The sequence below is a fragment of the Silene latifolia genome, chromosome 11 (assembly GCF_048544455.1).
Source record: "Silene latifolia isolate original U9 population chromosome 11, ASM4854445v1, whole genome shotgun sequence".
NCBI classification, from domain to species: Eukaryota; Viridiplantae; Streptophyta; class Magnoliopsida; order Caryophyllales; family Caryophyllaceae; genus Silene; species Silene latifolia.
In genome coordinates this window covers 205708421-205733391 of record NC_133536.1, presented here as the reverse complement: position 1 = coordinate 205733391, position 24971 = coordinate 205708421, and the positions used below count along the sequence as shown (strand labels likewise).

At 36.5% G+C, this 24971-nt stretch overlaps 1 protein-coding gene across 1 annotated transcript; it reads left to right on the top strand.

The window, feature by feature from the left end:
• The first annotated feature begins 9344 nt into the window (after window positions 1-9344).
• LOC141612435 (scarecrow-like protein 33) lies at window positions 9345-13293 on the top strand. The gene is made up of 3 exons (XM_074431209.1): window positions 9345-9528; window positions 10144-12584; window positions 12866-13293. The coding sequence occupies exon 2, from the start codon at window positions 10167-10169 to the stop codon at window positions 12507-12509; it is 2343 nt and encodes a 780-aa protein (XP_074287310.1). The 5' UTR covers window positions 9345-9528; window positions 10144-10166; the 3' UTR covers window positions 12510-12584; window positions 12866-13293.
• The last annotated feature ends 11678 nt before the right edge of the window (window positions 13294-24971 follow it).

Below are 24971 nucleotides of genomic sequence, written 5' to 3'. Positions count from 1 at the left end.
TTTCATGAAATACCACATCTCTGGATACAATTATAGACTTGTTTTCCATGTTCAATAATTTATAGGCCTTCTTTCCAAAAGGATAACCAATAAAGACACAAGGTGTAGCTCTAGGTGCAAACTTGTCTCTACCAGGTTTAGGTGTTGATGCATAAGCAAGACAACCAAAGCTTCTCATGTGAGATAAATCAGGTGCCTTACCAAAAAGTAACTGATAAGGAGACATATTTTGAAGTAACCTAGTTGGGATTCTGTTAATGATATAAGTACTAGTTAGAATACACTCACCCCAATACTTGGTGGGTAAATTAGATTGAATTTTCAAAGCTCTAGCAGTTTCTAACAAATGTTTATGTTTCCTTTCCACTACCCCATTCTGTTGAGGGGTGTGTATGCATGAAGTTTGATGAATTATTCCATTATCAACAAAATATTGAGCAATGAGAGTACTACTCCCTAATTCAAGAGCATTGTCAGATCTGATTATTTTAACTCTTTTATTAAACTGTACTTCAACCATCTTTAGAAAGGCTTTAATAAAGGAGAAAGCATTACTCTTGCAGGTTAAGAGGTGTGTCCAAGTGCACCTTGTAAAATCATCAACAATGGTTAAAAAATACTTGTATCCATTGTAAGTCTGGGTGTGATATGGTCCCCAGAGATCAATGTGTATCAGTTCAAAAGCAACTAAAGAAAAAGAAGAACTAAGAGGAAAAGACATTCTGTGTTGTCTGGCCTTAGCACATGTAGAACAAATGGATAAATCCTTTTCATATACAGAGAAATCAGTACACAAATGCAATTGTCTCATTTTGTAAACTGGTAAATGGCCTAATCTGGTGTGCCAGATATTACAAGAAATATTTATTACATCAGAACTGAAGTTAACAGAATGTTTATCAAATCTACTAGTTGATTGCTTAGTTAAATCTGAGTGCAGCAAGTACAAGTCATGATAATTCCTACCAAGGACCAAGGGCTTCTTGGAATAGTCCTGCAAATAACAAACATCATGTGTGAAGCTAATCTTAGTGCCTAACTGCTTTGCTAATTTACTAATAGACAAGAGATTAAACTTAAAACTAGGAACATATAGCACATTTTTCAAGAAGAAATTCGAACTTATCTGCACAGTACCTATGGTATCAATAGTAACAACATGACCATTAGGCAAAGACACAGTGTATGGTTTAGATATAGCATGAGATTCACAGAAAAGTGCCTTATTAGAACAAAAATGATCACTTGCACCACTATCTAAAATCCAAGAATTGAGATAAACAGAAGTTTGAGGTTTAGAATAGATGTTACCAAAGAAAGTTTGCGGCGGTGGCTTGAATTTCAAAGAACATCAAAACCATCATCATCCAAATTTGTTCTTCAAAAACCACTAGTGCGAAAAGATGTACCAAGATCTTGATCATTGAACACATTACCAAAGAATTCTTCCGTTTCATTGATTAGATGAAAACAACGTCACGTTATGATTGTTCCTTTTGCAAAGAGACACGAACTTAGGCTTCTCGGGTTCATTCTCTACAGTGCCTTGCCTTTGTAATTCCGACCTCTGCCAAGAGAATGAATGTTGTTGGTATTGTGAGTGAAACCATTCCCTGAGATATGAGAGTTATTTGTCCTGTGATTGTTGTTGTTGCTTCTGAAATTGTTGTTGTAGTTTCCACGATTGTTATCAGAACTATAAAATGGCTTGTTATTGTTGTTGTAAGAATTTCCTTTGTATCCTACATTCTTGCTCATCATAGCCGCAGAATCTGCTTGAACATTGACGATATTATGTATCTCTCTTTGCCTTTCCTCTTGTAACAAGTTGTTGTAGATGACTGCTACTTTAGGTAGAGGATTTTGCATCAAGATTGTGCCTCTTACCACAGCATAAGACTCGTTTAAGCCCATCAGAAATTCAACAGCTTTCTTGTCTTCCTGAAACTTCAACTGTTTTTCCTTTGCCCCACAATTACAATTGCAGCTGCATTTAGGATTCATTCCAATACCATTAATCTCATCCCAAATTGATTTGAGCTTGGTATAGTAAGTACCAATACTATCATTTCCTTGTGAAAAATCAGATAACTTCTTATGAACCCCATAGAGTTGTGCACCATTGGATTGACTGAATCTTTCTTCAAGTTCTTCCCAAGCATCTTGCGCAGTAGCACTGTAGAGAATAGAATCCCCAATTTCTGGAGAAACTGAATTAATGAGCCAAGAAAATACTATGTCGTTACAACGTTGCCAATTTCTGGCTGTTGCAGCAGTTGCAGGAGGTCTGGTAACACTCCCATCAATGAACCCAATTTTGTTTTTGGCAGAGAGTGCAATGAGCATTGATCTTCTCCAGTTTGCGAAATTCGTCCCATCAAAAGGCGTATTAACAAGCTTCACTCCTGTGAGATCAGTTGAGTGAATATAGTGAGGATTGTTTACATCGATCTCAGAATTTTCTACGTTTTCTTGATTTGTCATTTTTTTTTTTTTTTTTTTTTTTGTGAGAATTAATTTGATGAAGAAACAATGAACTGAATTAAAAGAAAACTTGAAATTGCAGCGGAAAAATGAAAAGAACAAGCAGAAACAGGATCAAAAATTTGATCCTGCTCTGATACCATGAAGAACTATTAAGAAGTTCATGGTGATGAAGTCTTTGATGAAGATGAAGATGAGTAAGAACACGAGAGAGAGAGAATAAGAGATATAAGAGAGAGAATTATAAAAGAGTAATATGTAAATTGTATTGAATGAATTGATTTTACAATGATGTGATTTCTGTCCTTATATAGGACTTATACATAGGGAATAACAAACTTCTAACTGACTTAGTTGGTTTCTAACTAACTTGTAACCAACTTAGTTAGTTTGTTCTTATTATATTCCAACATGGTGTGGTGGTACTAATTAGAAGTACTACTCGTTTTTCTCCATTGGACCAATGCCTTCAACCAAATTAGCCTCCATCGACTCCCTTAGCCTCCTTTCCCTGGCGACGATCCATTGAGGAAAAAACAACGGAACGCTGCAAGAAAATGATTGAAAATAATCAGGATGCGGGGGCCGCTTACATTTTTTACTAGATTTAGCTTTGCTGTTGCTAAGGGTGTCTCTCGGCTCCCCCACCAATTTCATGTAAACTTTTATTTTTCTTTTAATGAAAGTTGCGGGCATCCTTTTTATAATAATAATAATAATAATAATAATAATAATAATAATAATAATAATAATAATAATAATAATAATAATAATAATAATACGTACACCACAAAATGGCCGAAGAGTCCTCCAACAGCAAGAGCCATCACCGTAGTGCGACGAGGGAGGGACGGACCAGGGATCCACCTGTTCAGCGCATCTGCAAAAATAAAAATCAGGAACTTTGAATTAGGATTTAGAATAATTGGTCGAAAAAGCAACAAACACAATATAATTAGAAAAGAGATTATCATAGTGAGACGAGAGAGGGGTTGACCAGGGATCGCGTTAAACATCGCCATATCTGCATAAAAATCAGGAAATTTGAATTAAGAATTAGTTCTGGGGAAGAAGAAAGAAGAGGAAATCTTTTTTAACTAGAATTATGACTCTAAGTCCAGGCCAACCCTAATACTATGATTTTTATTTATTTATATTTTCCGACTAAGTTTAAATTCATTAGATGTTCCTAATGTAATTGTAATACTAGGTTTTGGACCCTAATGTAATTGTTTTTTTGGTACATATTGGACCCTAATGTAATTGTAATACTAGGTTTTGGACCCGTGCTCGCACAGGTTGTGTTTAAAATTACACTATAAAAAAAAACGGGGGTAATATTTTTAATATAATTGCATCGTATTAATTTATAAAAAAGATAACTCATTTTGTGTAATTTATTTTAATTGCTAATGAATTGACTCATTAGTCAAGTGACGGGTGACTACTTCATAACAAAAAGACACCATTTCATATTTCTTTTTTATCAACATCCTTTGTAATTTTCGACACAAAATAATAATTTATGTATTGACAGTTAAATAGGATAAATCGCGTACTCCGTAGTAATTTGTGTAGCCATATGTATTGTATTTGTTGGCTAGGATTAATAAAGTACGTAATACTTAGTAGTATAGTGTAGTTTGTTTATGCATAATGTTAATTTTGTACTCATATTCAAATTTATAATGGAGTATTCCAGTATAACATATGTACATTATTGCCTCGTTAGGCAATTAGGTTTTAAATATTCTCAATAATTTACTAGAAATACAATATTATATGAATTTTACATAAATTTAGTTGTTAAGGTGATGTTAAGTCCAATATGTCCATGATAGGTGATACTTTTCCTTTACCTCAAATAAAAATTTACATTTTATGGTATACTTTGCAATCTGATTCAATTTTGGTAAGGTTGAGGCGACAACAAATATTATATAGTGTGAAAGTGACAAAATTAAACATACCAGTTAGTCTTGTTTATAGCGGTTGTAATTTATAACAAAGGGATAGAAAGCACCATCACCCTCGAAAAAGGTATTGATTTGGGTGGATTTATACTCAATCTCATTATAAATTATTCTTGTTTATAACGGTTGTAACAAGAATTTGTGTAAACTTATAACAGAATTTGTGTAAACATATAACCATGCCCAACCTACATTCTTTTAGACCTAAAATTTACCTGACTCAGGGCAACCTTATCCCTGTTTGACTTGATTCGAAATGAAATATAGTGACCCAAGTTCTCTAAAGCCTCAAATGACTATTTTAAAATTGCACTTATAAACTACTTTTTTTTCGTCAAATTATAATTAAAACGATGGTTGAATCATCATTGACACTAAAGGGCACTCGGTAGTGACCCATACTCTGAAAATGACACGAAAATTACTCGATCGGAAGTAACACGTATATTTTGCAAAAAAGGAAGTTATTAATATATTCATTTAATAAAATTATTTCCTCCTATTCAGACAAGAGTAACATGGACCCAGTTTTCTTCTCACAAAAAAATGAGTCCATATTACCTTTGATCTAGATGGGAGGGAGTACTTGAACATCTTTAAGTAGATGTAAGATTGATCCACCAAATGTAATTGAATACAATAAGACCAACTACATTGTAACAACGTTCATAATCATGACCTGTAGAAATACATGTAATGACAGTTTACCAATTTTTATTTAGGACGGTCTTAACTTAATACAATTCTTAGAACCGTTTAAAATAGAGGTGGAAATAAAAGGAGAATGTGAGAGGTCTTAATAAGTTAAGCAAGACCAACTATAAAACAAAACGACTTATGCTAATAATAAGAACCTTGTCAAAATACATTAAAAACAATTTAATTCAAAAAGAAATGAATCAAACTATTTGCGAGAAAAATACCACTGGAATAATCTGTGGTAAAATGTATTTTTGAGTACATGATTGAAATCACAAAGTCTCATTTGTGTAGAGGACTGGAAGTGGGAGTAATTAAATAAAATAATTGACGATTTTACAATAATTTTAACCTTTGTGTACAAACTACCAACGAAATATACAAGAATTATTGCGGCATAAACTTGTACGCATCATAGTGTGGATATGCATTGTATTACTTGTCGTCTAGGAACAAAATTTCCATGCAAAACCAAACTTAATTTCCAACTTAAGTAACCTATTTCTTACAAATGCTCGTATTAATAACACGCAAACTGATGATTGCGATAACACAGAATTAATTTGCGGACATGTTAGCCTGTTAGGTTGGTTTTCTACTTGGCGATTTCAATACGCCCGTACGTTATTGGTATACAAATGCAGTGATCCAAATAGGTTTGTTATTTGTAGTGTTTTTTAGACTATAAACACAAAGGGGGTTAATATTAGCAAAATGAGATAGCCCGCTATCGGGCACCGGGTGATACTTATTTTCAATATCACCCTCTCATATTATTGGTTATTAATTTATTATACTTTAGTATTTTCATTCATGGATAAGATGTTTATTATATACGGAGTAGTTTATTATATACTAACGAGATATGCAAAATTGCAAATATGAACTCCCTCTGTCCCGAAGATCCTCTGTTCCATATGATGTCCCATCTCCTGTCGCACGCTACTCTTTGCTTGACACATCAACATAGGAAATAATAAATATACCATATATGTGGTTTTTATGTCTATGTGTCAAAAGGAGAGACCATGGGACAGAAGATAGGACACAAAAATAGGACAAAGGATCCTCATTGATTATTGGTTTACATGTAATTAAAATATTTTTCACAAATAATATAAAAGGTAAATAATTGACTGAGAGGTAGAGACTACGCAACATTTATTAGTTAGTGAGGGATTTTCACTCCATTAAAGAATGATAATGAACTACTTGTGTCGTTGGAGAAATTTTTGTAGCGGTTTCCATAAACTACTCTGTGCTAGTTTGTTGATTTTAAATTATAATTAAAAAAATGTTTCAATTAGAGAATCTACATGAATTAAAAAAAAAAAAAACTTCCGTTTTAACTTCTGATTTTTGTTTGCCTATTATATTTTGATGTGTTTCAATCATTTTGATTTATTTTTTGTTAAATTTGAAAATATTTTGATTTATTTCAATCACATACTTGCATTTTTGTCTACATATCATCAATTGTCCTTAGTTTTTATGTCAAAAGTAAAAACAAACAAACGGAAATGAAAAAGTAAGCGAAATCTCTACTAATACTCCCTTTATCACAATTATTTATTTATCTTTAAGTAAAATACGTCTCGAAAATAATATAAAAGGTAAACGACTATCGATATACTGAAAATAAATTGTGACAAGCTTTATGTTAAAAAACAAAAAAAAAAAAAACAGCAAAAAATAAAATACTCAAATGTAGATTCCGACAAACACAAAAGTATAAATGATTTATCTAAGTGTCGTGCTACTTTCTTTCCATTATTATCAAATCGTTACTATGAACCAATTAGAAATGGATACACAATATGTGATAGCTGATTAGTTAAACATGACCACATACAATCTTATCTTTATTAATTCAGAAGACAATACTCAATCCAGGACGTGGCACGTCATTAATACAACCTTTTTTTTTAGAAATTCATGTTATGATGGGACCCGTTAGTGTGCAAAGTATTTATTGCTTCAGAATTCTGTCAATACAAACATGCGACAAATTCCGTCTTAGAACAAATACTATGAAATAATTTTATACATTCCGAATAAATGAAATTAATGGCATATAAGCGGTATGAATTACAAATCGGAATAAATGAAACTAATTACAAATTATAGAATTTACATAATTTTACAAAAAAATTGAATAACAATAAAATTACATAATTACGAGAAGGAGTTATATTTAATTATGGGATTGAATTACATATAATGCGAATAAATTACAAGCATAATTTTTTAAAACTAGATAGTATGATATATTTGAAAAAAAAATCATGACGGAGTATTTACTTATAGTTAAAAACTCGGCAACTTAACTACTAGCCACGCACATCGAAAATGGTAGGTGACAATAATAGGCTACCGAGTAAATTTACTCTTCAAAAAATGTCGAGAATGTTCATTTCCAGTTAGATCACTGATCTACATTAAACATGTAGATCACTAATATAGAACTATTAGATAATTACAATAGAAATGTAAAAATAAAATATTCATCAAAAAATATTCATACCGTCCTAAATACATACCCGTGCAATTTTGCACGGGTTTAAAACTAGTTACAACTTAAAACAAAAGGATATTCTCTTCTTATGAGCAAATCATCTTGTGGGAAATTTCTAGTATTATCAAGGATGTGAAATTAGACCTTCATTTTTTCGATGAAGTGATAATTAAACATTGCTTTCGTGAAGCCAACAAGGTTGCTGACTTCATGGCTTCAGTTGGACATTCATGTCCAACTCTTTCGAGGTGGTTTGCCGGTGGCTTCAACTTACCTCCCTCATTCGAAAGGATGAGATAGGTTGGTCCTACCCTAGAGGATCAACCTAGTTTTCTTTTTTTTAAAAAAAAAAAAAAAAAAAAAAAAAAAAAAAAAAAAAAAAACTTGTTTAGACTTTTGAAGCAGACAAGAACAACATCTTAATCTCGATTTAATAACTAATTAATGGTAATTAGTGGTTAAGCAATAAGAAAGTACTTAGTACTTAATTAATAATGAAAGTGAGTGTACTTAAATTAATAACTAATCCTTTATCCTAGGACCTAGACCTTTCTCTTTTGGTTTACCCAACAACTTACAAATCCCACTCATTGTACTATCAACATTTATTTTCAATTAATCAAAAGTTCAAATATAATAAGGAAATCTTTTAAAAAGAAATATAAAAAGCTACTCCCTCTGGCTTTCTGTTTTCTTCCCATTTTATTATAATACTCTTCACATATATTAGAGAAATGGGAAGAAAAATAAAAGCCAGAGGGAGTATATTTCTCTAATACCAAGTGTTTCATAAGCCACTTATTTTCATATGGATTTTGGTTGAGATGATTCTTTTACAATACTAGCCATAGCGTTTAAAGCTTTTATATTATGAGATTATCCTACATAAAGGCAATCAAGTAATTTCACGGTATGTATTGATGGATCTAGGAGTGTACAACAATGGTCGGGCCAACCCGACCCAACCTTGTCATGCGGGCCGGTTTTTTTTTGGCCCAGCGCGGCACAACCTCATAGCTAGGCCGGGCTAGGGCCGCAACTCCTCCGCCCAGGCTAGCCCGGTCCCAACACTAAAAAAGAGAACAAGGAAGGTCTAGCCCTGGTCCTCTACTCAGTGAGTCGGATTTTGAGCTGTGCCTGGGCTGTAACCCTCCAGCCTTGCCCGACCCGTGGATAACCCTAGATGGAACCACTTAAATGTGAGTGATTAATTGAATGTATAATTCTCATTTCAGCGTATGTAGTCCAATATAAGCTACCTAAATAAGTTCGATATAAAATAATACTCTTATAGTATAGTCCAATGCAGTCTAATTTTAATGCGACTTCTCTATTTCTGTTGTGTTTATCTTATATACCATTATCCTCTGGAATATGAGCAATTAAGTCACCTTAACTCAACTTAATTAGCTCTTAAACTCGAGTTAGAAAGTTTGTTAGAGTTGGTTCAAGAGTTAGTTAGTCAACCCCCTCCTTCTGTCCCATTATTAGTTTAATAAAAAAGATCATTTTTATTCTTATGAAATATTCCGTATAATATATCGAAAGATAAAAAAACATTGTATAAGAGATGAAATACAAAAATAAGACAAATAATTTTAACTCGTCTAATTTACGATGCACAGGATAGTCTCACATATAAAATCGTCTCGATTATCGGGTCAATTAATTTCACCTAAAAGAACTGATTGTGTTCCCAGAATCCCAGGTGTTTGATTACAAGTCAAATACAACCGTTTTTTAAGTTCATTATTTTCGCTGCTGATTTATCTCTCTCTAGCTCTCTTCTCTCTCTTTCTCACATAAGGGTTTTGCTTACAGAGTTCTTTTTCACTCTCTCTATCATTTTATGCTCGGGTACTTCACTTCTCCCACCTTTTTCTATGAATTATTTCATCTTTTTTTGTATACTTTTGTTTCATTTAATATGATGTATGTTTTGTTGGGTTTTGAGCTTAGATTTGTCTAAAGAAATCAACTTTTATGATTTTGTGTTCATGGGTTTGTTCATTGTGGTTATATGATTCGATTTAGGAAAATGAGATGACGTTACTGGTGATCCGGTACCACCCCCTCTCGTCCCATATATGAGAGGGTGGCACCCATGAACATTTAAATCAACTGGTAAGGGGTTGTTCTAGCTTAACAAATGAGGGAGAACTTTACCGCTCTAGACCCTAGTGGTCTCACATGGCTTGCATTCAGACTAAACCGGATGGTATACACCAAAAAAAACTACATGAGAAGGTGGTATTGAAATTCATTCCACCCGATGGCGCGCTATCATTTTCCTTCAATTTATTTGTTTGTGGATATTTGTTTAATTGATTCCATAGCTATATTCATTCATTTTTGGGTGTGAATTAAAAGGTATAATCTTGATTATTGAGCTTTTGATTGATTAGAATTAGGATTTGGGGAGTTTTTGAATTGAAATTTTAGGGATTAATTTCTCATTGTTGGTGGTGTTAGTTGCTTGGATTTGTTGATTAGAAATGGATCCACTACTAGAAGAGTTATACGGGCCGTTGCATCGAATAAAGTTCAATGATCAAATGGGATCAACTCTTTCAAGTAATAATAATTATGGGAATATGATGAAAATGCAAGATTTTAATTCAAATCCAAGTATTGCAAACCCTGTTCCATTGAGGCCCCCAAATTCAGATTTCGATTTAGTGGTACCGTCACTAGGTCATCAAGTTCAAGCGTTGGAGGTTGAGAGACCACTCCATGATGAATTTGACTTCGGTGATGATGATGTTGTTCTCAAGTATATCAATGAACTTCTCATGGAGGAGGATGGGGGAGACAAAACCCATCTATCTCACGAGGCTTCGGCTCTTGAAGCAAAGGAGAAATCATTTTATGACGTGCTCGGGGATATGAATCCTCCTTCTAGAGACCAATATAATGTTCCCATTGCTAGTTACGATGGTTGGAGTAACTATGAAAGTAGCGGTGGTAATGGTAATGGTAATGGTAATGGTAATTGTTTCGATAGCTGTGCTCCTTGTGCGTATAGCGGAGACAGTAGTGTGAGCAGGGTCATTGGTCCAACCCGGTATTCTAATCCTTATGGGTACGATGTTATACCATCAGTGAACTTTGATATTTCATCCTCACAACCGCCACTTCAGATGTCTTATAGCTCATCGAACAACTCAGGCAGAGCGATTGATGCTTCATACATTAGCTTTGAGACTTCTGTTAGCTCAACAAGTAATGCTATTGGGTCGGTGGATGGGCCCGCAGAGTCTCCTGTGAGTGCTCTTAGTGTGTCTGATATATTCAATGACAGTCAATCAATCTTGCAGTTTCACAAAGGACTTGAGGAAGCCAGTAAGTTTCTTCCGAAGAGTTTTTTCTATGAGGGTTTGAATCCCACCGGACCCATACTTGTCCCTGTTAATCCCGAAAACAGTATTTCGGGAGAGGGTACCCGGGGAAAGAAACACCGTTATCCAGAAGAACATCGATTGGAGGAGCCGGGTAATAAGCAATCAGCGGTTTCTGTGGTCCCCGATGAGGCCATTATGAGATCCGAGATGTTTGATAGAGTGTTGCTTTGCAGTAAAGGCAAAAATGATGCTGAGCTTCGGGAATCTTTGCAAAGCGAACTTACTACAAATGTGCAAAATACTCAAGCAAAGGCGTCTAATGGAGGTAGAGGTCGAGGTAGAAAAAAAGGTGGCAAGCGGGACGTTGTCGATCTAAGATCCCTTTTAAGCCTATGTGCACAAGCAGTTGCATCCAACGATCAAAGGAGCGCAAATGACCTCCTTAAGCAAATTAGGCAACATTGTTCTCAAAATGGAGACGGTAATCAAAGAATGGCATGCTATTTTGCCGATGGCCTTGAGGCACGTCTTGCTGGTGTCGGAACTTCTATCTATAAGGGTCTTCTGACTGGACCGGGTTCGGCTGTTGACTTTTTGAGAGCTTACCACATGTTCATAGCCATGTGCCCATTTAAAAAAATTGGCAACTTTTATTCCAACAGATCAATTTCCATGGTGGCGGAGAAGGCAACCCGACTTCATATTATTGATATTGGTATAGTCTATGGCTTCCAATGGCCTTGCTTATTTCAGCGTCTTTCAGCTAGGCCTGGTGGGCCTCCAAAAATTCGGATTACTGGTATTGATCTTCCACAGCCTGGATTTCGACCAGCTAAAAGACTCGAGGAAACATTGAATCGCTTGAAAAACTATGCGGAATCATTTGGTATCTCGTTTGAATTCCAAGCTATAGCAAAGAAGTGGGAAACAGTTACCATTGATGATCTCAACATCGATGAAGATGAACTGCTTGTTGTTAACTGTTTGTTTAGGTTCAAATATATTCCCGAGGAAACTGCCATGGTTGAATGCCCACGAGATATGGTTCTAAACTTGATTAGGAAAATAAAGCCTGCCATCTTTATACAAGGTGCAGTCAATGGGGCCTTCAACTCCCCATTTTTCATAACTCGATTCCGGGAGGCTCTCTTCCACTTTTCGACATTATTCGATATGCTCGAGGTCAATTTACCCCGGGATGCTAAGGAAAGGATGCTTATTGAAAGAGACATTTTTGGGAGACAAGCAATGAATGTGATAGCTTGTGAAGGTATAGAAAGGATAGAACGGCCCGAGACATACAAGCAGTGGCAGGTGCGAATTGAAAGGGCAGGTTTTAAGCAGCTGCCTTTAAAACAGGAAATTATGGATATGGCCAGAAAGAGGGTCAAAGCGGTGTATCACAAAGATTTTTCCGTTGATGAAGATGGCCGCTGGCTATTAATGGGATGGAAGGGCAGAATTGTATATACTCTCACCACTTGGGTTACCGCTTGAAGCCTAGTCACGGTTATTTTAGCATCAAGCTTCTGCTAATTGTGTCAAATACGTTCGCTCCGAATTTCAAACAAGGTATTCATGCTTCATATTTATTTACTCATAATAGCTTGTTTTTCTGAATGTTGGTTAGTTCATGCTTGTGTTAATATAGTTACTCCCAGTCCCGTCCTTTAAAAACCTCTGGCGTCCTGTCAGTGGCGGACGCAGCTTTGGAGAGTTGAAGCCAAAAATTCTTTACGAGTTATTAGACTTACCGTCTATGACTTATAAGCTATTTCCTGTCAACTTTGAGCCAAAAATTATAATAAACGTGATTTTTTCCATCCTCGTCACTAGTTATTTCTGTGGAACAGGAGCTCTATCTCCCGATATCAGCTATTGAAGCCGTGAGAAGTAACGATCACTTTTTGCTGATCATCAGGACATGCAAGTTCTTTCATCTGAAAAAACTTTTTGATGCTGGCCTTTCAGTTGTCGTGTGTTTCCTGGCATAGAGATCGGTCAGTGCCAATGTACAGGCTAAATTAGCGCGTGGAAACAACTATTGTATCATTACCTTTGTAATTCGGTTAGTAGAATCTCGTTTTATGTTGTTTTGAGAAGAAATCCATGTGTAGTAATTAAGCTTCTGCTAATTTTCAGTGCGCTCCATTCAGCGCGGTCTATGGAGTATAAACCTTGCTCATAGTCGTAAACTCGTACTGCTGTAATATTTGAGCGATAAGATATGATCGTAATGCTTATTACTGTATTATGCAAATATTATTCCCGTCTTTTAACTTCAGGGAGTCTGGGTCTCATCTCCGGCTCAAGTCACTATTGTCCCATCCGACTCAAACCGACCAAAGCTAAAAGACATAGTTTAGACTTCAGAGTCAAGCCAAGATGACCCGACCAAAATGTCCAATCCGAGATGACTAGGTTGATGCGACTTGTAGAATGACCTGCTAAATAGAACATGTCCCAATACTCGAATTAACCAAACTCGTATTAACCTCGTTAAATGACCTATATTAGAAGCGACCCAATATTCAAGAAAACCCAAGCTCGTATTAAATTTCTTAAGAGACCCGTTTACGAAGTTTGGGTCCAATGCCTCGTCAATCTAGGAGTCACTAAGTCGTTATTTTGGGGCGGGGCGGTTTCGAACTGGTTAAAGGGGTGGTTGCAACTTGCAAGGGTGGGGAGGGGCAAATTTAAGGTGGAAGAGAAACATATTAATGCCTTTTTTATTTTTTATGAGCGGTATTTTAATCATTTGTTTACCTTTTTTATTTTTTGTGAGCGATATTTTAATTAAAGGCAAACAAATGATTGATACGGTGTTTGGTTGGGAGTGTTGGAATGGAATGGATTTAAGTGATTCTAGTGTTTGGTTGGGGCATTTTGGAATGGAGTTAGAATCCTGATGGATTCTAATTCCATCCCAACCCCTTGGAATCTCATACCCACCTTTCCACTCAGGTTTCTAACTCCATTTCCCCTCTATATGATTTGAGATTGAACCAAACAATAAATATTAGGTATGGGATTCTAAATCCATCCCCTCATGGTATCTCATTTCATTTCAATCCATTCCTATGATTTCATTGTTTTTGGTTGGACTTTCAATGACATTGCTCAAGCTTTGTCTAACCATCAGTCCATCACCATGTCACGCCCAATTACCTACTTAACGGACCTAACTAATAATGGATTAAAAGTTAATAGCCACGTATTAATGTATTCCCTCCCAATTCTTTAAGATTGTACTCTCTTTGTCCTGTTTATTTGTTGTCTTATTAGTGTAGATCCCGAGCAAATGCGCGGATTTTTAGATAATAATGTAAAAAGACATTAAATATTATATATCTAATTGGTAACATGTTTAAGCGGTGTAATCAGAGAGATTATTTGATAATTTTCACACTAAATAAGATTGACGTTTTAACTGAACCTAATTATATACATTAGGGAGTATATTATTATACGGTTACATTTACAAAAATAAATATGACTTAATTATACAATAAAACTATGTAGCATATGATGTCTCATGCATATTATTAATGCAATGACATAATGTGTGTTTACAAATTAAAAATTAGTATTAATATCTCTTATTTATGGTATGTAATTAATATGATATAATTATGATATATTGTGTAGAGTGAGGACCAATCATAGAGCATTTCAGTTGAGCGGGAAAATTTTAGAGAGCTTTTATTCTCTTAGTAGTAGGGGGATTCCATTCCATTCTATTTTGGAGTGTCTCAGTCAATTGTTATTCTTTTTATTCTAAGAATGAACTTGATGAACAATTTGATCATTCACACTCAATTTGATTCACTTGTCATTTAGTAATAGGTCACCTCCTCTTTCCTTACTCTTTGTGCCAAAAAACAAAGGACAACAATTGACCGGGACTGAAGGAGTAACATTTTCCTTTCTTTGGTCAATTCATACAATTGCAACATTTCTACTTTGATGATGTTTTTGCGGGTAAAATGATACTCCCTTCGTCCTAATTATTTTGCCTTTGATTAAAAAAAACTCACAAAGAATAAAAAAACAAATAAAAATGATTAAGACAAAGGGAGTATGAGTACTACTTTATGAATTTCAAAACACAAATTGTTTTGTAAAGATCATTTTCTACATAAGAGTTAAGATTAACCCAATAAAAAAAGCCCATAAAATTAGTTAATAAATATGTATTAACATATTTTATTTTTAAAATCTACTATTTTTATATTGCCAACTTTCATAGCTAAATATGTTGGTATTTACTATAAAATGTCAGATTATCGAAATAGAATTAAAATATAAATCAAATTAAATTTTAATTTTTCACTATATTACTTTTGAACCAGTTTTATGCTATGTGATTGTCTTACAGAGGAGTTGCTGATTTCAAAAAGTAAATGTTACAATTTCTAAAAAAAAAAAAAAAAAAAAAATTAAAAAAGAAGAAATTAGTAGGACTTTTGGTTGCCCTCAAAACACGTAAATTGTAATTCATGAGAAGTGTAAAAACAACTAGTTGTTTGATTGCCTCAATTCACATGAATTGGAACTTCCTAGTAACTCTAATTCCTGCATAATGGAGGAAGTTGCTTAGCTAGACCCCCCTAGGTAAGTGCAAGTTCCTGTGGAATTGGAGTTCCCACATGCAACCAACCAACTTTTCCAAATTCACATGAAATAGAATAACATAGTAATTGGATCTTTCTGCGCATTGCAATTTCCCATTGTGAACCAAAGACCCCTTAGTCTTATTTGCATGTAAAGTTGTTAAACGTAGCGGGCCAATCCGACCTAGATCGGCATCCTGGGTCAACATTTAGCAGCACGACCAGCACTAAGCCCAACCCGGCATGGCCCGTATATCTCCTCGAGTCGGGCTAGTGCTTCAACTTTCTCGGTCCAGCCCAACCCAAACACCAATAAAAAAATACATATAAAGTCACAACCCGGCCCGACCCTGGCCTGTTATTCAGTGAGCCGGACTAGTGCTATTCAAAACTGGCCTAACACTGGCCCGACCCAACCCGACCCTTATTTAGTGCTGTTCCAAACTTCCAGCCGTACCCACCCAGACCAGCCCGCCCTTGGCCCTGCCCAGCCTGATCTGGCCGGCGCACGCCTCTAACTGCAGTGGCTCAAATAGTCCCATGGCCCAAATTCCATGTTTGGTATTATAGGAGAGTTGCTGTAAAATTAATTTCAGTCTGAGTTAGCCCACTAATGTATGTACGAACGCTAGCACTTTCTAAAGAAAGGCCCAAATATTTGGGCCTAAATGTTGATAGACTTCAGTTGGGCCAACCTCACTAATTACTACATTACCATACATTGCATGTCACTCAACTGGTTTGTGTTAAAAATTGGAAATAATTTGTTAAGTCGGAGGGAGTATATATTTACAACATAGGTGACACTCGTTTTGTTACTTGTACAATATGTATGATACTATGATGTACAAGCATTTTATATGTGGCTGACATATATGGAACAAATTTCGATAAATAATGTGTGATATTTAGATATTAAAATGGATTCAAATATTCGCTCTCTTTTTTTCAATATATATACCGTATGTCCACATGGTATGTTCATTGTAGACCGATTGAGTGGTAAGTGTCAACCTTTCTTTTTTACCCCATTTCGAGATATTATTATTTAAGAACAACTTTATGTGAAAACTCTTATCATGTTTCGAGTCTTATTTATAACACCCATACATTACACATGAATGACTAGGATCACAATTTGTTGAATGTGATCCTAAAAAGTCTAGATCGAGATATTTTCTTAACGTTTAGATGCGCTTAGATTAAAAATAAATCATTTATGAGTCAAATTTCTACATGATGGCTGAGTCATTAACTTTTACATATACGCTAAATGACACTTATCATCTACTTTTTCCCCCTAGAGGTATAGCGAGCTGTAACAACCATTTTTGATACCAATTGGATTTGAATCCAGGTCGTGACTAGTCGACTAATCGTTACGACATTATGAAATCCACTTTAATAAGTCTCTCGGGTAGTCATGACTCATGAGTGAAGAGGTGAATAATAATGAAGGAACAAGGGTGGGTTTATGGTGGTCATAGTCATGGAAGTTGTACCACAAAGGTCACTTATTTGTAGTGTGACTATCCGTCAGTGTAGGTGAAAGCTGGTAATGCCGACAATTTAGTGTACTTTTTGGGCCACTTCCTTCTGCTTATTGGGCTTCTTATCACTGTATAGTTGAATACACTTTGGATTCTCTTTATTTTTTTGGGTATCTAAGTAATAAACATGAGGGTCCTTCACAAGTCACAACTTATGGTTCTCTTCATTATGCCGTACAACTCCACGTTTGCAAATTTGATTATTATTTGGTTGTCCCTTATCGAAAAATCTCAATAATTACACGAGTAATGTCCTGATCTTTTTGTTCAATTCCTATTCAATCAGTTCAGTTCAGCCTAGCTTCATTCAGTTCAGTTCAACTCCACTAAGACCCTATTCTTTTGGATTTAATTTAAGTTTGTTGTGCGGAAGCGTGAATACCTTGTGTTGGGCCTCTGCTGCATCTATGTCCACAACCCATAATAGTACGATATTGTCCGCTTTGGGCCAAGCCCTCACAGATTTACTCTTGGGCTCCTTCCCAAAAGGCCTCGTACTATTATATTTTGTAGACACTTATAAAGATGAGCTTCCATCTTTATTCTACCGATGTGGTACATGAGTTTGCACCCTAACAATCGTATCACCAAGTCTTGATAACCTCCCCTTAAACGACACACCATGTGTCTCATGGGGCTTGTGCTACACTTGCGTACCAAACTCCTCTGCATCCAATATACCTTGGACTGGGTCCGTATCCAGTGCCTCAGTGCGTCGGCCCGGAACCGCCATTGGACTTACCATGTACCGCTTTTGTTGCCTCCATTAAGCCTCAGCCCACCTCGCCGGGTCGCTGACGATCTTCTCTTGGACGGCCTGCCGTCTCAAAGCCTTGAGACCATATCGCTTCTCGCGAACATATTAGCTCTCCCTCGAGCTATATGAGGTCCACGCCTTATAGTGTACGTCCACCTTCAAGTCTTGGTCCTGACTGATAAATCTCCATGTATAGCCCAAGTAGAACCTTGAGCTCTGATACCACTTGTGAGAGTGAGATTAAAAAATGGAACAAAAATAGACTAAGGAAGAAAATAATAAGTGAGCAAAGTCCGAGTACGCGGATCGCACGTATGCCTGGAATATGGCATCAGCTTTTCATTCTTTGCTACGTGATTTTGGTTTGGCTTTTAGGAAATTAGTCCCCCCCTACTTTCCTAGTGGAAGTTCTTTTTGGTCATTATACGTGAGGTTTTCATCTTTTAGTTTATTTTGTTTAATTTCCTAATTAATTTAGGTATATAGTTTTGGGTGGAATAATACTATATAAAGACCCGACTATATTCTAGGTTAATTAAGAGAGAAAGGTAGAAAACTTGGTGAGGCAAGTTTGAGGGCTCGTCTTTTATAATCTGTAATTCTCTCCCTACATAGTGAAATATTTCCCTGGCCTTGTGGACGTAGCTATCATATTGATAGTGAACCACGTAAATTCTTGTGTTCTTTATTTTGCTATTGTTTTTGCATCGTCTCAACACGCTTCCGCTCATAACAATTGGTATCCGAGCTAGGTTATTTGATCTGGGAGAGATGATGGCACAACAGTTAGCTACAAAGATCGACTAATTTACAGGAAGGAATAATTTCGGACTATGGCAGATAAAGATGAAGGCTTTGCTTAAGCAGCAGTGTATTTGGAGACTGTTGACGTCGGGTTTCTCCACAAAGGTGACAAATTAAAGACTACCGCAAGGGCGGTGGCAAGTGCTGAGTCGTCAGTCACGGTGACTGAGGATCCTGAGTTGGTAACAATGGAGGAAAGGGCTCATGCTACAATCTTGTTATGTCTGGCAGACGACGTTATTACAGAAGTTGCAGGTGAGGAAACTACAGCCGGCTTATGGGCAAAATTGGAGAGTCTTTATATGACTAAAACACTCACCAATAAATTGTTATTGAAACAACGTTTGTTTGGCCTCAGAATGCAAGAAGGTATGTCACTTCGGGATCATCCAGATAAGCTTAACTCTATTTTACTAGCTCTACGTAATTTAGATGTTAAGATAGAAGATGAGGATGCTGCGCTTATTTTGTTAGTTTCTTTACCGTTATCATATGAGAACTTTGTAGAGTTACTTGTGGTGGGTAATGAGACTTTGACCCTAGAGGAGGTGAAGTCGTCGCTTCACACTAGGGAGTTACGCCAGAAGGCAACTAATGTTGTGGTAGATAATCGGGCTTTGGGATTGGTTGCTAAAGCTGAAAAGGAAACGATTCATACTGGAGGGAAAAAGAAGAAGTCTTATAGGCCTAAGTCAAAGGGACCAAGTTCTAGTGATTATTGTCATAACTGTGGGGAAAAGGGTCATTGGACGTTAGAATGTCCTAAGCCAAAGAAGGGAAATTTTGCTTCTTTTGCAGCTGCACAACAATCAAAAAGTGATTACGACTCTGAGGATGATGTAGCATTTGTGGTCCAAGAAAAGAAGTATCTAGGTGATAGATGGGTTCTTGATAGTGAATGCACATCTCACATGTGTTCTAAACGAGGGATGTTTCTGACATATAGTCATCATAGGAGCACCGTTACCATGGGTGATAGAGCGGTTTGTGAGGCTGTTTGTAACATTCCGTTTGATGTCTAGGAGTGTCTTGATTTTGGATTTGATAGTGGATGATATTATGGAGCTATCAGTGTTAGTGGATGGTGGTTGGTTATGTATGAAGTTGGTGTCGTGAGAGATATATATGTGGTGGATACGATATCGTGAGTCATGTTAAGGAAGTAAACATAGTTGGTGGAGTGGGTGTTAAGAGTTCATGTTTTATGTTTGGTCGAGTTGTTGAGTTCTTAGTTATGTTGTTGTGTCTGGGTCGAGTTAGTATGGTTGTTTTTAGTGTATGGGTTGAACTTCGGGGACGAAGTTCTTTTTAAGGAGGGAAGACTGTAATACTCCGTATTTATAAGTCTTGGGGTACTCTATCGAGTAGGCCTTACTCTGTCGAGTAAGGGTGTGTTGCGAAATAAAATAGTTTCTGACCTGTTGGGTACTCGATCGAGTAGCTGGGGTACTCGATCGAGTAGGGGGGTACTCGATCGAGTACCTTGGGTACTCGATCGAGTGTCCGGTTTTTACGGGGGAGTTTTCTCGGGTTTTGTTAATTACGCGATTAAGGTATTTAAACATATTCGTCATTGTTTTAAATCACTTTTTACAAAACCTAAAACCTGTTTAAGAGAGAAAGCAACTAGTTCTTCTTCCTAATCGCGTTCTTGACAATTCCGGAGTTCGACGGTCGGTTCGTATCGTAGTTCGTGTCGTTGGATTCCTTGCGTCGAGGGTAAGCTTTTAATATAATTTCTATAATGTTTTGTTAAGATTGATGAAACCCTAATTTAGGAATTGGGGGTTTTTATGAGTAGTATTTGAATGGTAGCATCTATGTGTTGTATGGTAGGAGGAGAATTCGTAGAGGAGCCGTTTTGATACATTTGTAGATACCGTCTCGCGTGTTGTGCTTTCCGGGTAGGATTTCTACTCGGTATTAGTCCCATAACGGGATATTGGTGATGTCTTTGTAGTTAGTTGTTTGATATGATGATTGTGATTGTGATTGTGATTGTGGTTGTGTTTGTTGGTGGTTCTCGAGATGCGTTCTCGGCTGAGTGGGGTCACTTGCGGGAGTGATCTCACGCCCTAGTTTCGCCCTTCGTGGAACCCGCCACGGAAGGGGATGTGCACATTAATGGGACAGGGTTATCGCTCGTATGATGAGCGGGGCTTAGGTGGGAACGGCTGCGGTCCCCCATCGCGTAATGGGTCCAGTGGACGATCGGTGATTGAGATGATTGGAGTTGGGTTGGTTGTGTATGTGTGACAGTTAAGGCATGTCCTTATCTTATTGTGACATGTATGTTAATTGTGTGATTAGTATTGACCCCGTTTAAATGTTTTAAAAACTGTGGTGATCCATTCGGGGTGGTGAGCGATTTGCTTGGCGGTATATCTTGGATACGCGTGGGATCTAGCTGGGGATGGAGTCATCACACATCAGAGTCTTTAGTCTTCCGCTGTGTTTATTAGAACAGTTCCTTTCAGTTGGTTTATAGTTTGAGAATAGTTGTATTTTGCTTACAGTTGGTTTGTAATGTAATCACTTAAACTTATTTAATAAAGTATGTTTCTTCATTGTCTTATGATTATCATGCCTCGGGCAACCGAGATGGTGACATCCTCATACCTGAGTGGTCCTGGTAAGGCACTTGGAGTATGGGGGTGTTACAAATGGTATCAGAGCGACGATCCTGAAACCTGTAACCAATGAATCTAATGAATCTAGGGAGTCAATTAAAATGAACCCGGGGTAAAGGTTGTAGGAGCTAATGCAAAGACTTGGGAGACGTCCTAAAGTCGCGAACTCGCCCTACAATTTTGAACCGGTCACCATGGGATATGTGTCGGGATCGTTATGTGCTTATTGTGTGCTGTGTGTATTTATGTAGTAGTATGTTGTATGAATTGATGGATGAAAGATGATAATGACGTGAATTGTATGTTGGTTGATTGTAAAGCATGAAAGTATAATTATTGATACATGTAATTTGACATGTTATAATTACGCAAGGAAAAGTGTTTTGTCTATATATATATATATATAAAGCGATGTGTAAGTATACATGTTGTTGTTGTCGTGTTGAGTAAAAGTACGAAGGTTAGGAGTATGAATTGAACATGTCTTTGGGTGAATATGTTGAACGTATATGGTGGATAAATATGTGGTATGATGGATGAATTAGTGGAAAAGATGAATCATCGTGGTAGTAACATTTGAATAGGGGACTTGATGTCATGTATTTGTGATTTTGTTTACGAAAAGTGGTAGAATAAAAACATGTGGGTAAGTCATAATTGGCAAGTTAGATAAGCTCAGTGCATGATGAATGTTGTTGTTTGGCTTTTGAAAATAGTAACATATGATTATGAATACTGGTTTTATGAGTTTTGGGTTGTTTTCGTTTAACTTGGTTGTTGTTTAAGTTGTTTGGAAGTAAAAATCAAATAATTATGTCGTCTGATTACAGCAAAGTTGTCTTTAAACTGTTATAACTTGAGATGCGTAAACGATTTTAATGTGATTCCAATTGGAGGTGATAGCTTGTTCTTTTACGATTCTAACGATAGGTCACACGTCCAAAACGACCAAGAAATGAGTGAGTTATGACTGCTTTTACGAAAAACTGACAAAGTCTTGAGAATTGGGGTACACTCGATCGAGTATCCTCGGTACTCGATCGAGTAAGGGGGAACTCGATCGAGTACGTTAGTTACTCGATCGAGTAGCCCTGGTGATTTGTTTTACGTGCTTCTGATCTTGACCTACTCGATCGAGTAAGTCCCTTACTCGATCGAGTGGCCTGTACTCGATCTAGTGACCCTTGTTTTGGGTCATATGCTTATCTTTTGACTTCGTTGCATATTATGTTTAATTCAAAGTTATTATTTTGCTTCTTTATGCATTGTTTTACATGTATGTTGGTCTTGACACGTAAGTTACCCAATCTTGTGGTGTAAAGAGTGGCACCTATGATGAGTATGAGTTCGGTGGGGAGGACATGATTTATATGTGTTGGGATTAGTAAGACTTAATTGAGGCATAGAGCATGTTGTGTGAGACGAGATGAGTGACATGATTATATGTTGAGTAACGAAAATGTAAGTGAATGTGGGCAAGGCATGATGTAAGTTTAAGGAACGTGAGAATGAAAAGATTGAAAGAAAGGATGTGGATAGTAGCAACCTGAGATGTATAATAAATTATGGAGGGAGATGGCTAGAAATAGTGTTGAGTAAGAACATATGTAATGAAAGATCGTTTGGAAATAGTGGTATATAGCGAACTTAATGGGACATGTCGCGACGTGGATTTGCAGGTAGTGACTGAGTTTGGAAATTTGTGTTATCGAGAGACGAAACTACTGTGTGATTTCCTTGGGTAATTAACGGTATTAAATGAATTATGATTTCTAGAGATGTAAAAAGGGAGATGCAATTGTTTGAACATTAAACGTTGATTCTATGGATAGATTAGTGGCAAGTGTGAGTGATAGCATAATAAGAGAAGATCCATGGTAAGAAAGAGTGGGATGATGTCGGTAGAAAATAATGGAATTTGAGTTTTGGAGCAACGAAAGGGTAACTGGATTTCTAAAGAGTTAGCTAGAAGGAATAAGGAGTTGAACTATTAATTGGTATTATTGAGTGTAAAGAGAAAAGAAGGATAAAAGTAAGTGAGGAAAATATTCACCTGAGTTATGTGATATAAAGGTAAGGAATCATCGAAATGTGTGATATTATCATGAGGATGTTAGTTAATGGTTATATGGGAGCTTCAGGACAACATGTTTAATAATGAGTTTCGAGAAATTAAGGAAAGTAAGAAGTTAGTAGAATATCTGGATGATATGAGATTTTGGTGGAAAAATGGATGATGATTCAATTAAGGAAAATATTGGGAAGAATGTTGAGGCAATTTTGTTCATGGATTCGATGTTCGTTGTTTGGGATGTTAACCAAAGATAGAAAAGAAATCATGATGTTTAGAGATGAGTGAAGAGGTTTGATGTCCTGGACAAAGTGGTAGTGTTATGGTCTTTGACTAGTGGTTAAGGTTAAGGGTATATTAGAAAAGTGGCAATTCTAAAGAGGCTGATTTTGTAAAGACTGAATTGATAAAAGTATGGTTGTCAGGAAGTATAAGACATAGTCTTAGGAGGTGGTTTCTCATAATGAGTGTTAGCTGTATGGTTATGTATGGCGAGAAGGTCTTTGGTGATGCGAATGGAAGAATGTGATGAGGGGCATGCGAGTTAAGCTCGGACAGCAGGTAACCTTTGTTGAGTGGTAACTTACGTGGTCGGGATTGACTAGTTGGTTGTGATTACGGGTCTATGATATGTGTAAATGTTTGTGTGAGGTTCTGACCTCACAAGGAGTGGTATGGTGTGATAATTATAAAGCTGTTTTATGAATGTTTTGTAATATATATGTTGGACACGACAGTTTAATTGAATGATATCCAAAAAGGTAATAATTTGATTAATTTGACATGGCTAGTTATAATTTTATGTGTATTAATAACACATGTGTATTCCGTGAAATGGTAGAGATGATGTTCATGAGATGCTTATCTGTTTAATTCATATAATATGTTGCGTTGTGATTGAGTAAAGTGGATTTGAGTAAGTTTTCTTGTTCGAAAGTTTATTTCCGAGTCAGTATTTATGGAATTGTATGTAGCTGTGATGTCTATCGATGTGATTGTGGTGCCTCCGGTGGTGATCCGGGCACGGTATTTAGTATTGTGATGCGGGTATTTTCGCATTGTGGTGTGGCTGTTGGTGGCGGTGTTGTGATGCCGTCACCGGTTGTGGTGGAGTAGGCGGGATGATTATGATACGAGTTTTCGAAAGTGCATACCAGTTATACATAGATTGTTGTTTTGTTTGCTGTTGTTCTTTGTGAGTTTTGGTTGAACATGTAGACAGTTGTCTTGCTTATTGATGTTTTCTTTACCAGGTTAAGTTAAGAATGAGGTAGAGTATGATATGAAATAGAGTTGAATATGTTTTCGTTGTTGTCATGGTATAGTGATGTTCTATTGATGGGACACGGTTGTTAGAGGTTGTTACAGTAATTTTGATCTTGTTCTAGATAAGGCTTTAGTAGACATGGTAATGGAAAATGATTCGTGGAGCATGTGTGGTAATGACCTGAAAGATGCAGGTGGTTTATAATCCTTGGTTGAGACAGTGAGGGTAGGGTGTTGGGGGAATTAGTGTCATATTAAGTTATATATG

What these genes read in the sequence shown, in the direction of transcription:
- LOC141612435 (XM_074431209.1), top strand. Translation starts at nt 10,167, where the DNA reads ATGGATCCACTACTAGAAGAGTTATACGGGCCGTTGCATCGAATAAAG.